A 13465-nucleotide genomic window follows, 5' to 3' on the forward strand; every position below is an offset into this window, starting at 1 on the left:
GGGTTTCATGCCTGTAATATAGCTGTTAGACACCCTGTAATGCACTGTAACATAGTATAATATGTCATGAATGCTATTAACTTGATTATTGCATGTGCTTATACTGTATGTGTGTCTATTATTACAGAAATGCAGGAGTTCCTCATTGATGTGGACCATACCTCCGAAAAGAAAAGCCAAGATAATATTTTTATGTTCTGCCCAAGCTTCTTGCAGGAGACAAAAATTCATGTAAATATCAAGTAACAGCAGGTACTTAAGTAACATCTTAAGTAACATGGTTCTTTTGTTGTATGTACTTGTGCAATGTAACAAGTAACAGCCATTTTATAACTAGATCAAATAATGTAAACATCAAAAGCAAAGGGAGCATTTATAACGCCTGTCAATCCCAAAATATGGTTTTTAGGGGGGGGGAGAGAAGGGTGTGGACACTGATCAAAGAGAAAGGATGGCTTACAAATACTAATGTAAAGTGAACTACTGTATTTAAGAGTATATAAATTCAATCAAGACTATGATCTTAAGCTTTGCAGAACAATAGCTATATACAGTGGTTGACAAATCACCAAAAAATCTACTCGCCACACAAAAAAAAATCTACTCGCCACCTAGTACCAAACGTGTGCTGCTTGGGCCAATATTTACTCGGCCGGGGGTTAAATCCACTCGCCCGGGGCGAGCAAATGTATAGGTTTGTCGAACACTGGCTATATATATATATTTTGGTAGACTAAAATATAGCAGGTGTTAACCCATCGTCACACACTCAGAGTTTCTAGGGTATTAACGATAGTATATAAGCATACAATATAATAAGACAGAATATAGTCATAACCATGCTAGGATAACACAAATGTTATTATTTCCATTATACTGTAGTTCTAGTCTGTACTGTGTAAGCAATGCTTAAAATATGCTTATGTGAGCATGACAATCACAATATATAATAATAATATCATGATCAGAAGACACGTTAAAAACTAGTATGAAAAAGCACAATTCATATAAAGCATGTGATGATTAGAGAATTGATGATAAGTACAGTATGTGAGGATTAGAGAACTGTTGTTGGACAATACATTTGAACTACTATTGATACAAATGTTCAGCAGATCCTCTTAATTAGATTTCAAAAAGGAACGATACAAATGACTTGTGTTCCTCTTGGCACTGCTTGATCCTCCAGTCACTGTGTGTGCTTTTATCAGCTGTATGTGGCAGACGCTGCTTGGGACTACACGTTGTCCTTCTTACTGTACATCCTTCCTGTGGGGAATCTGGGGAGGTAGTCGGCCATCTGCTAGACACGTGAGGTGTACGTTCTGAAAGTTAAAGGTGTATTACAAATATCGAACATAATTATTTCATGGCCATTTTGATGTTTGTGGATTGAAAAAAAATAACGGGAAAGCATTAATAGGCTTGGTGAAAAGGTGCATTACTACTAGCTAACCTACAATAGCAGCAATGAATGAAAATCAACGACATAGTTGTTAGAAAAAGGACATAAATGTAATCACTATTAATTTGATTTAAAAAAAAATTAAATGTTTTTTGTGTGCAGGTTATTAAATATTTTAGTAACGCATCCCATTTAGATTTGTCCAAGTGACCCTGGTCCAGCTTACAATTTTACTTTTTGGTACCAGAGGCAGAAAAAATAAAGTGACTTTCCCAAGGTTATAGAGAGCATACCGTTGAATCTTAATCAGTTTAACCCACTTCTAAAGCTGTGACTATCATTGGACCTTTCCTTATCGTAGTCTAGTCATAATTTACCCGATTTATTGGGGCTGCCACTGTTTATCTCATTCGGTTAGGTCATTAACCTCTCGAGTGCCAGATGGGCCGCTTCACCATAGTTCTACAGCCCCTCCGGCACATTGTGGTCACGTAACTGCCTCGAAGCTATCATAAAATTGCGGCGTCACTGATGACTCAAACGAAAGAAGAGTCCTCTTCGGTTCCTGCGCTGACCAGATTATACTCAGCGCTCGATGAGGGTGCAGAACAAGATCTCTCCTAGAACAACCAGCTGAAAACCCATGATGTGGCCACTACCGGCATGTCATGGGGTCCCTGGAGTGTCTACGTCATGGGGAACTCAAAGGGTTAATGTTATCAGCTGTGCCTGTAACGGTATAACATTATTAAGCACTCACCCCTCTTCAGACTGTGCTCGGGTTTGATCTGTGTTTGTGAATTGGTATGTATTTCTTGTTATCTCTAGGTGCTGTCTCAGCCCATACTATCAGAAGAAGAATCTGTCAAACCTGTGCTGTTTGACCAAAATCTTTCTTACTTGGAGTTGCAAATGAGCCAGTTGGGGTATGTGTACAAAACAAAATCTACATCTTTGGGTTTGTGTTGAATGATCATAGCACAAAGTTCTGCGCTGCACAATGTTTACACATTTTCTTGAACTGTTAGTTTTTCCTTTTTTTTTTTGTCTGCCCAATTTATCTTTTTTGTATAGTTCAACTTTTTTTGCTTTACCAATTTTTGTTTTAAATTAAATGTTAGGGGTCTGTGGCCCCTTAGACCGAAGAGGAATTAAGATTCAGTTTGCAATGTTTATCATAGTATATCAAGCCATAAGAACCATGAGCAAGAATGGTCTATAAAGTAGTGGTATTTTGGTCCTATTTCAGTATGGACCAAACATTGGGAAAAAAATGTATTCTTCAACATTTAGGGTCATAATTCTTACGATATGTTCTGCCATAAGTCACCTCCCAGCCCTTTCACTTTAATGGGTCAGCAGGTGTCATATGGCATGTCACTATTTAAATAATAGGCCGCAATATTCCATCAAACGCAAAATACATTTTGACCTAAATCAGGTATTCAGCGTTTGAGTGGTATACAATACTTTTTGTTTTACAGAGGTGTGGATAAGCTGGCGACGTCTAGTTACGAGCATGTTGTTCATTGTCTCTTGGGGCGTCCTCTGTCCAGACAACTAGTTGCCACTGCTTCCGGACTCCGCAGCGGAGCAATCCTCATTTATGGAGCAAAGGTAACCAGTGCTTAACCCCAATCATCATGCTTATTGTCTTGCAGGAGAGACCTCATTTCATGTTGACTTTGTAAACAATCTGTGTTTCTATTTTTGTTTCCCAGCTGCAATTTTTTCCCCTTTAAACATATGCCAAATAATAAAAGGTTACATTAATTTTTATACAAAAATAATTTCCACATTTTCAATCCCAGCAAGATGTGAGATTTTATTTATTTAGAGTTTATTCAAACGCTTCTCCTGCCCTTATTGCTTACCCGGTACATCATGAGGGCTGGCACACCGGGGGTTCTTATAACGTACCACGGACGGGGGGAGGAGTAAAGGTCACTACATGTTAAACATGGACGGCTATTTTGGTAATTCACGAAGAAAAATAATAGGGAAAGGGAACTTTGAATGATGTTGTTACACAAAGTAGTTCAGGTAGCATCATTATAAGCAAAACAAATAATTGATTAACTTCAGAGGGCATATGATGTCACCAGAACATTATAATTAATCGCCAAGTTCTTTATTTACACATCTATGTTGTGTGACACCTGGACCCTAAATTACAAGTTGAGTATCCGGGTCATTGATTCCAAAAAACTCGCCAATAATGCCCTAGGTGGAAGAGTTAAAGACTCAGGGTGAGGCAGAGTGATGTCCTGTTCTAAGGGGATTATAAGTATTCGAAGATAAATGTATATTGTTCTTCTGTATTTTTCTATAATGGCACCAACCTGCAGCGCATCCTTCTCACCCACGCTTGGGCGAGCTCTCGTCCCCCTGCCATGCTCCTCTTCGACTAAAATCCCTTTGCCCTCAACACCCCCAGGCCTCCTCTCACCCTAGGCTGCTCTACTAAGCTACAGTCTCCCCACTTTTCTCAGAAAGCGTCCAATCCGTGGTGTTGTTTATTTTCTGTATACTCCTTGAAGAAATTGCGCCTCAATTGTCAAGAGCTGTTTATGGCAACTGTCTTAATTGTTCAACTAGCTGAAAATCGTTTCTTTTGCAGGGAAGTGGAAAGTCAACTTTAGCGAAGGCTGTATGTAAAGAAGCGTTTGAGAAACTGGAAGCTCACGTGGAAGAAATTGATTGTAAATTATTGAAAGGTATTGAATTAATGTTGTTTTTGCTAGCTCCATATGTTAAGTATAAGTATTAGTATATTTTGCAGTGGACCTTGGTGGCTGCTTTAAGTTGACCCATGCAAAGCGGTGTACCATAGATGTTTGTTAAAGCAGTGCTTTGTAATCTTAATTCACTTTCCCCATGTATGTTACTCTTCCTATTTTGTGTCAGTGTTGCCTTTAACTCCACTAGTGCCATACGAGTCTGCGGTGCATTGTGTTTCATTTCCCTGAAATAATGTGGCAAATGTATTGACAATATCATGCTTGGAATGTGCACATTATCTTCAAAACCTGATAATCTTTCAGGAAAGACATTTGAAAATATGCGCCAGACTCTGGAAGAAGCCTTTGCCGAGGCAGCCTGGAGGCAGCCCTCTGTCCTTCTGTTGGATGACCTGGATTACATTGTTGGCGTCCCTTCTACACCAGAGTTGGAGCAGAGTCCTGAGGCAGCCCAAAGCAAGCACCTTGCACATGGTAACAGCATGGAGCCACAATGACCTGACGTACAGATTTCCGAACACCACATATCAAGGGCTTTCTGGCTAGCACCATTATGTAGGTTCAGCAGGGAGAGATGGAGCACTACCGGAAAAAATTGCTGGAGAGTGTGTTCCCAATAAAAATAAGGTTTATTGGATCAGAGCATGACAATAAGGATGAGTTAACAACCCTTATCGACACTTCATCACATTTTATAGGCGGTTCATAGATGATTTAATATTTATTTGGGAAGGAGGGGAAGAATCACTTTTATTATTTATTGATCACTTTAATAATAATGAATTAAATTTAAAATTCACTTACACTTTTGATAATCATCACTTACACTATTTGGATTTATTTCTGTTCATTGATATGGATGGGAAAATCAATTCTAATGTTTACAGGAAAACTAATTCCCGCAACACATATTTAAGATTTGACAGCTGTCACCCTAAGCCTCTCCTAAATTCAATCCCAAAGGGACAATTGATACGCTTAAAGCGAATATGTTCAAAAAATGAAGACTTCATTACTCAATCCAATGAATTACTAAAAAGATTTGAGGAGAGGGGTTATCCAAGATCTAATCTCAGAAGGTCGCTAGAAGAAGTGGAAAAAATGGATAGAGATGATCTCTTGAATGCTCAAAAAAATCGTTTAAAGAGTCAAAATAAATGGGATGCAAAAAATCCAATTTTTATTACACAACACAATATTCAAGTTAATAACATTAAAGGGATTGTTAGAAAACATTGGAATGTTCTGTCTGCAGACCCATTACTAACTAAGGTACACACTGAAGGACCTCGTTTTGTATTCAAAAAAGCAAAAACGATAGCCAATCATGTTTCAAGAAGCCTTTTTTCTTCCTCATGTTTAGATCAAAAAGAACATCTCCCAAAGGGTTGTTTCAAATGCCTCAATTGTATTTCTTGTACTTATATGATGCCGTCCTCTAATTTTGTGTCCTTTAATACAGGACAATCATATCCCATCAAATCCTTCATTAATGGTAATGCCACATTCATAGTCTATGTATTGGACTGTGGATGTGGCAAACAATATGTGGGACGCACCACACGAGCTTTAAAAGTGAGAATGAGGGAGCACATTAGATTAATTAAGGTAGGGGATCTCACACATCCAGTATCCCTACATTTCACTAATTGCAAACAAGGAGACATTAGAAAATTAAAATATAGAGGCATTGAACATATTAAAAAACCCTACAGAGGGGGAAACAGGTTGGACATACTTGATAAAAGGGAACTCTTCTGGATTTTTACCCTCAATACAAGAATCCCTTTTGGTCTAAATTCAGAATGGGATCTCAATCCATTTCTAAAATAAAATGAAATCAATTAAAAAATCAAATACAATAGTGTTATGACAACAATCTTATGTCGTGCAATTGATAATATGTGTTTGAAGTATGTAACTTGTATAACTAATTATACTAACTTTTGTCACTAACTTGGGTATAACATTTACAATAAGTTTAGATGTAAAAAAATGTTTTAAAAAATAGTGATCAAAAAATATGGACTACTATATGCTAAAATAAATTTTCGGTCCACACTTCCAATGATTCTACAAGAATATGGATCATAAACATCTGATTATATGACTCTGTTCCCGTACTTAGACTGAACAGGGATGCTGTGAAATGTTGGATGGATAAATTCACAGATAAGGCTCAATTAGTGAATTTCTATATATTTACATAACCATACACACAAATGGCTGCATGTTCTAATTTATATCTTCTGGGTCCGTTTACAGAGTCATATATATATATTCTAAACCTTAACATCCATGATTGTCTTTTCTTTTAAATATTTTTTTAAATACATTGATTATCTTTGTTTTTAACATTGTTCCAATATATACTTCATTTGTAATGAAGATCGTGTGCACTACTCATTGCTTAAGTGTTAATAAAGTTAGTTTAAAGTTTTTTTCAATGTTCGTTTGAAATAATAATAAAGTTGTTGTTGATGTTCATAGACGCGCTGACGTCACCGCTCTACCCTGCGCGACGGGCGCCACTCGTGGCGCGCCCTATACACATGGCGCGCTGCTCGTGACGCAGCCAAGCGACGGGTTAGGGGTGAGGAAAGGCGGGAAAATGAACCTTTATAAGGTAAGAGATTTGATCAGAGTGTTATCACCTTGAGAAAGAGCGGAAGCTCGAAACGCGTTGGTGGGGGCCCTGGGGCTCATCCTTATTGTCATGCTCTGATCCAATAAACCTTATTTTTATTGGGAACACACTCTCCAGCAATTTTTTCCGGTAGTGCTCCATCTCTCCCTGCTGAACCTGTCTACTACTCTGGAGAACCGGCAGCACACACCTATGAAGAACCCACTGAAGACCAATCTGCAAAAAGTGAGTGAATTACTCCAGTTAACACCACAGGAATCCCTTTCAATGTTACAGACCAGACACAAGCAAGTGTGAGTATTCATCAATACAAAGGTGTTACTCTTCTGGTATATTGATCAAATGGATGTGATGTTTCAGATTATAGATGGTCCAATATAGTGTGGGATATCTCTGGGAATGGATTGATTTTTTTCATTATATTGTTACAACCTATATTGGTCAGGTCTATGTTAGAGCACCATACAGCTTTGTTTTGCTCTAGCACCATTATGTAACATTGACGTATAGTATATTAGACTGAAACAAGACCATCGAGATTTAAACATTCCAAATCATACAGAGCCTAAAGTAAATGCTTCGTAGGACCCTGTATAAATGTGTTTTATTTTTTTTTTGCATTGCTTTGAATATGAATATAGAGCTGAAAATTCTAGTAGCTACACATTTGCAATTCTTCAGACAGATATATAGTTCATGCAATTAAACATGGCGTAAAGAGACGTAAGTTAGAAAGGAAGCAACATTGTGCTTTGCCAGGGTCAAAGTCAAAAGTTCACATAAATAGAGTATATAGAGCCTTGAAAGTTAATACAATATCATTATAATACGGAATTAAAAAGGAGAAAACTGAGGGAGTGCGACCAATTAGTGTCTAGGTCAGAGGTTTTCAACCTTTTTTTGGTTAGGGAACCCCAGAATTCGATTTTGAAATTCTGGGAAACCCCAACCCGCGCCCCCTGTCTCTCTCCCCCCCACCCCCTGTTGCCCCGTCTCTCTCTACCCCCAACCCCCCCGTTGCCCCGTCTCCCCCCCACTCCCCGTTGCCCCATCTCCCCCTCCACCCCCGTTGCCCCGTCTCCCCCTCCACCCCCCGTTGCCCCATCTCCCCCTCCACCCCCCGTTGCCCCGTCTCCCCCTCCACCCCCCGTTGCCCCGTCTCCCTCCCCACCCCCCGTTGCCCGTCTCCCCCCCACTTCCCGTTGCCCCAACTCCCCACCAGCCCCCGTTGCCCCGTTTCTCTCCCCCCACCACCCCTTTGCCCCGTCGATATTTATAGTAACTTTGAATTCCTTTTGTGTGTGTGTGCACGTCAGTGTGTTTGTGCGCGCGTCTGTGTGTGTGTGCGCGCGTCACTGTGTGTCAAGTTAGTCACTGTGTGTGTCAGTGTGTCTGTCACTGTGTCTTCCAAGTGTGGCACTGGGGTGGAGGATGCGCTCAGCATGTCCTGCAGGCCCTCCCAGCACTCCCCACAGAGCAGGCAGGGGTGCGCACGGGGTAAAGTTTGCGCACCCCTGGTGCAGGTTGAAGTAGAAAGATCACCCTCTTTATTTTATTCATCAAACTTTGTCAAATGAAACGCTGTTTGTCAAAATAAAGTAGCATCGAGCACCCTGTGGTTTAATTAATTTGCAGCTAGGAGACTGATACATAACCCTCATTGTGTTGTTCCAGGAGACTAGAGTATATCTCACTATTTGTGGGATATGTAGATGGTCTTTTTTTTATCTCTCCTTTTTAACAGTAGAGGGTTTTTTCATCATTTTTTGTATGCACCATAACCCTAATGTATCTGTGTTTCAGTTTTGAAAGATATGATGAAAGAAATCATATCCGTGGGCACCCTGATTGCTGTCGTTGCTACAAGCCGATCTGAGCATTCCTTGAGTCCGATTCTCATTTCTGTGCAAGGAAACCATATCTTCCAGTGCCTTAAATATATCCAGCCTCCAGCTCAGGTAACTATAGGCCTCGGATTAACGACTATACTCAAATGATCCTATAATTCTACTTCTCATGGCATTATTGCGTTCGTGTAAAAAAAAGAGGGGCTGTGAGGATTTGCAAACCTTCAAAATGTACTTATTTATAACAGATCATTCTCAGATTTAATTGCTAATCAGTAGTTCTGCAATCTACCCGTACTTCTCACAGCACTAAGAAAAAAACAAAATATGTGCTAAATGCAGTTCTGCTGCTGATAACAAAAAATAAAGTTAAAGGGTTTCAGTTAAGATACAAAATGTGTATACATCCATGAATGTCGCCTCACTGTGTGTGTGTGTGTGTGTGTGTGTGTGTACATACATGTGTATTGATAAAGCTGTACAGTATATAGATATGTTTCTGAAGAAATTGAGCATGGTGTTTGTATATTTGGTATTTTGAAAAAGATGGGAGGCGTGTTTCCCGCTGCTTTTGAACATAGAGGAGGTTTAGCAATCTCGGGTGTTCCAGTGGCTTTGCAAGAACTTCCTTCTAGCTGGGCATTGAGTCTCTTGAGAACTGGTGGGGTATGAAAGTGGAGCCCAAGAGCAAGGAACGGGTGGTGAGCCGCCGCTGTAATATAATCAGTGGGGAACCCTGGCAAGCCATTGAACAAACACTTTTATCTTCACTCAAATCTAGGATTATGGAAGCATACCATTTTCATATCCTGAATATTAATGTAATAAAGAAGCATTCAATGGAATTTTAACAAATATATGAAACAATTTACATGTGTTTTTTTTGTGCGTTTCTTTTAGGAACAAAGATCTGAAATGCTGCGTTGTGTAATACAAAACAGACTAAACACTAGTATTGCGCTGTTTCAAGACCTTGACCTCAATTACCTTGCAAAAGAAACAGAAGGCTTTGTGGCAAGAGATTTTACAATGCTTGTTGAGCGAGCCATACAATCTAGTGTTGCAACCAGAAAGACGTGTAGGAAAGAAGGTAGTTTGTGGTGTTTTTGTTTTGTTCTTACAACTTTCATGACCTACAACAATTTCTAAATGGACTGCAGTGTAATACATTGTGTACATCAGTGCTTTTTAACTTTTTTTTTTATTAAGGAGACCTATAACTATATTTTGAAATACTGAGGAATCCCAACCCTCTCTAATAGCGCGTCTGAGATCAGATGCATTGTAAGGAGCCCCAACCCCCCCTAATAGTGCGTCTGAGATCAGATGCATTGTAAGGAGCCCCAAGCCTCTCTAATAGCGCGTCTGAGATCAGATGCAGTGTAAGAAACCCCAAGCCCCTCTAATAGCGCGTCTGCGATCAGATGTATTGTAAGGAGCCCCAACCCCCTCTAATAGCACGTCTGAGATCAGATGCATTGAAAATTCTTCTGTATTTGGTACCGTTTTCAAATGACCGGAAAATTGCACGAAACCGCTCTGGGATGCCCATGAAACCCAAGGGTTCCTTGGAACCCTTGTGAAGGTTGACACTTTTTGAGTAGTCTGCTCAGTAATTATGGACCATAATGCAGTGTAGTCTTCAGCCATAAAATACAGTCTGACACCGGAAGACACCTTTCAACCCATTAAAGTCAATGGGCTGTAAGATGTAGTCCAGTACCGGAAGGTATCTTATGGCTGAAGACTGCCTAGTAACTATGGACCTATATGTGCAGCAACAGGGTTAGGGAATGACTTCATTCAACTGGACCATTCAAGCACAGACGATGTTTTAGTGCAATGCCTACTTTATTAAATCAAGTGGTGATAGGTACTGCACTAATATTTTTACTAATTGTAAATGACCCTTTATGACAATTGGGTGTTCTCCTAGCAGAGATGGTTGTAATCCTGATAACATGAAAGCATAGACAGAGACCGGCTTCAAAAGCAGAAACTCTGGCTTTTTTCCAGCCTTTTTTTGTGCTTTCACGATGCATTTAAAAAAAGCTGTTTTCAAATTCATATTTTTCTTTTCTTTCAATTTTCTTTGTTTCTATGGCACCTATTTTGTTTATTAATAAAATAAACACACATTTTCATTATTTTTTTTGGTTGCATTAAAAAAAGCATTTATTTAGAAAATGTCCTAAACAGGCACCTCTGCAAGAAAATACTTTAAAAACTTGAGAAAGCACAACAACCATTGTCAATGAATATAAAAAATGAATTCCTTTAGTTAGAGGTTAGTTAGGATCTTATACTTAACTGGAAGATGAAGGCCTCACTAATACCTGGATCTAGAATAATGCAACAGTTTTAAGATTCTCTAGACTACTAAAGTACATTGGGATGTCTAGAAAATATTATTATTCGTAAATATGTTGTGTTACCAGCCTTTACCGATCATCTGAATTCTTTCTTATGCTTTTAGAATTGGCTTTGTCAATGTCTGACTTCCAGAAAGCCCTGAAAGGATTTACTCCCTTGTCTCTGAAAAACATTGACCTGCACAAGCCGAAAGAGCTGGGTTGGAACATGATCGGTGGTTTACATGATATTCGGCAGGTCCTTAAGGATACCATTGAGTTACCAGCCAAGGTGCCAGTGTGATTTTCATACTGAAATATCTGATACAACCTAGGGTTGGTTAGGATTCATCAGGTGGCAGCACCCATCCATGTGCCGCATTTGGTTATCATTTTAACCATTAGATTAATAGAGGCACATGGAAGCAAAGAGAATCAAGTGCAAATACCGTTTGAATTTAACCAAGTGAACACACTGGTGGAAGTGAAAAATATAAACATATACATACTGTATACGGTCCTCTGGAAATAATGCAGCTCCAGAAGTGGACTCAATCCCAGTCCAGTTAAGATTGCAGGAATTTATACTTGGAGTACTTGCACTCCTGATCTTCTGTTCCTGTAATAGAGGCACACGCTTAGTAGATTTTCAGAATTCGCCTTCTTTAAATATTTGATTGCCCTTATAGTTTGTTACTTTATGTGTGCTCTGAAGCTTCCTCTATACAGTATATGTAACATGATGTACACACCGGCTCAGATGATCGCTGCTATGAGCAGCATCAATGTTATAAACTCTCCTCACTTGAAGATGTACAATTTGTGAGGACACTAATACCAATCGATTCCTTGTTTTTAAATGTATGCTGCAGTGGCAAATTATAAATAGCAAAGCAAATTTCCCAGGATAGACATATTGCTATCACCAGGGCTTTTTTGCTCTAATTGAACAAAGAATGTGTAGCAATTTCAGGGTTAACATAATAAGGGGAATTTTTACTATGTTTTAAAGAAAAAAGAATAAAACGTGTTTTAAGTCGTAAAACTATGAAAAATTATTTTCCAGATTTTGCAGTAAAATATCTTCCATAAATATCTTTGAAGCAAGTAATAGGGACTGTGGCTTTAATCATGAAGATTTGTAATGCAATAGGGTGACAGCCTTGAAGACCTGGCTAGTTACACTCTATTTTAATTTCTTCAATATAATTCAGAATAACATCAGGTCAAACAAGAAAATAATTATTTGTGCAACATTGTTTATCGACCTCGTATTGTTTTTTGCGTGTGTGTGTGTGTGTGTGTGTGTGTGTGTGTGTGTGTGTGTGTGTGTATGTATATATATATATATATATATATTAAAAAAACATTTAATGTATTTTTTTCAGTATCCAGATTTATTTGCAAACCTTCCAATACGCCACAAATCTGGAGTTTTGCTGTATGGGGCACCTGGCACAGGGAAGACTTTGCTGGCAGGCGTGATCGCTCACGAAAGTGGAATGAACTTTATCAGCATTAAGGTGAGCATGGTATTTTTTATTAAAGCAATACCTTCAAATACAATATTTTACTAGCCAATATTTTAGCGATGACTTTAGAAATGATGCAGGGCTGCAGATTATTGTACAGTACTGTAGTCACTTACTAAACTTAAAGTGTTTTCACTTATAAAAACGTGCTCTAGACGCTCTACTAATCATCTGATCAATTTCTGTGGCTTTGAAGTGACTATTACACTCTGCAAATTCAACAAACTTTTGACTAAACTCTGTAGCCTGACACCAGGTGTATTTGCATTTAGTTATTTTCTTCTTCTTCTTCCTCCTCCTCTTCCATTCCTCGAGGTATCTCAGGATTAATGATACTTTTAATTATTTGTTCATCACTTAACCACATCCCACTAGTAGAAGTTGTATCTGTATTAACCCCTCTGCTCCACTTCTTCTGTAAGTTTGCTGACCAGATTCTCAGCAGGAGCATCTTCAATCATTTGGAAAATGTTAATAAAAGGGCGTTCCAAGACATGAAATCCCTCAAACTCTTCCTCACCTGAAGAATAATGTCCAAAAATAACACTTGGCCATAATGTTGCCTGGCTGTTTGCAGGGTTACGTCTTTCCATGTTAAAGCTGCAGCATTAATAGCATCTTTAATATTGAATGAAGACTGAAACTCTTGTACACTGCAATCGGAGATCACTAATTTGTGTACGAAAAAAATCCCCCATAGGCGGTCCTCAACTTCTGAATTGCACCTTGATAAATTGACTGTATCAATGATGTGACGTTTGCTGGCAGATATGTGGCAAAGATATTCCTACAGATAAGTTCTGAAGCCGGAGAATGAGCCCAACAATTATCTAATAAAAGAATAGACTTTCTATCATCAGGCAAGACTTGTTTTCTAAAGTTCTCTTTCATCGTGGGTACAAAATGATTGAAAAAAATCCAAGCACTGCTTGGGCATCATAG

At 38.8% G+C, this 13465-nt stretch overlaps 1 protein-coding gene across 4 annotated transcripts in view; it reads left to right on the forward strand.

The window, feature by feature from the left end:
* The window catches only part of PEX1 (peroxisomal biogenesis factor 1), a 57847-nt gene that overhangs the window by 20209 nt on the left and 24173 nt on the right, over positions 1 to 13465 (forward strand). For all 4 annotated transcript variants that reach the window (XM_075587351.1, XM_075587350.1, XM_075587352.1 and 1 more), the window contains 9 exons: positions 128 to 231; positions 2234 to 2331; positions 2890 to 3022; positions 4026 to 4122; positions 4450 to 4620; positions 8597 to 8751; positions 9541 to 9730; positions 11117 to 11283; positions 12380 to 12514. In XM_075587351.1, the coding sequence (XP_075443466.1) occupies positions 128 to 231; positions 2234 to 2331; positions 2890 to 3022; positions 4026 to 4122; positions 4450 to 4620; positions 8597 to 8751; positions 9541 to 9730; positions 11117 to 11283; positions 12380 to 12514 (1250 nt within the window). The remainder of the gene's footprint in view (positions 1 to 127; positions 232 to 2233; positions 2332 to 2889; positions 3023 to 4025; positions 4123 to 4449; positions 4621 to 8596; positions 8752 to 9540; positions 9731 to 11116; positions 11284 to 12379; positions 12515 to 13465) is intronic.

The sequence above is a fragment of the Ascaphus truei genome, chromosome 2, assembly GCF_040206685.1.
Source record: "Ascaphus truei isolate aAscTru1 chromosome 2, aAscTru1.hap1, whole genome shotgun sequence".
NCBI lineage: Eukaryota > Metazoa > Chordata > Amphibia > Anura > Ascaphidae > Ascaphus > Ascaphus truei.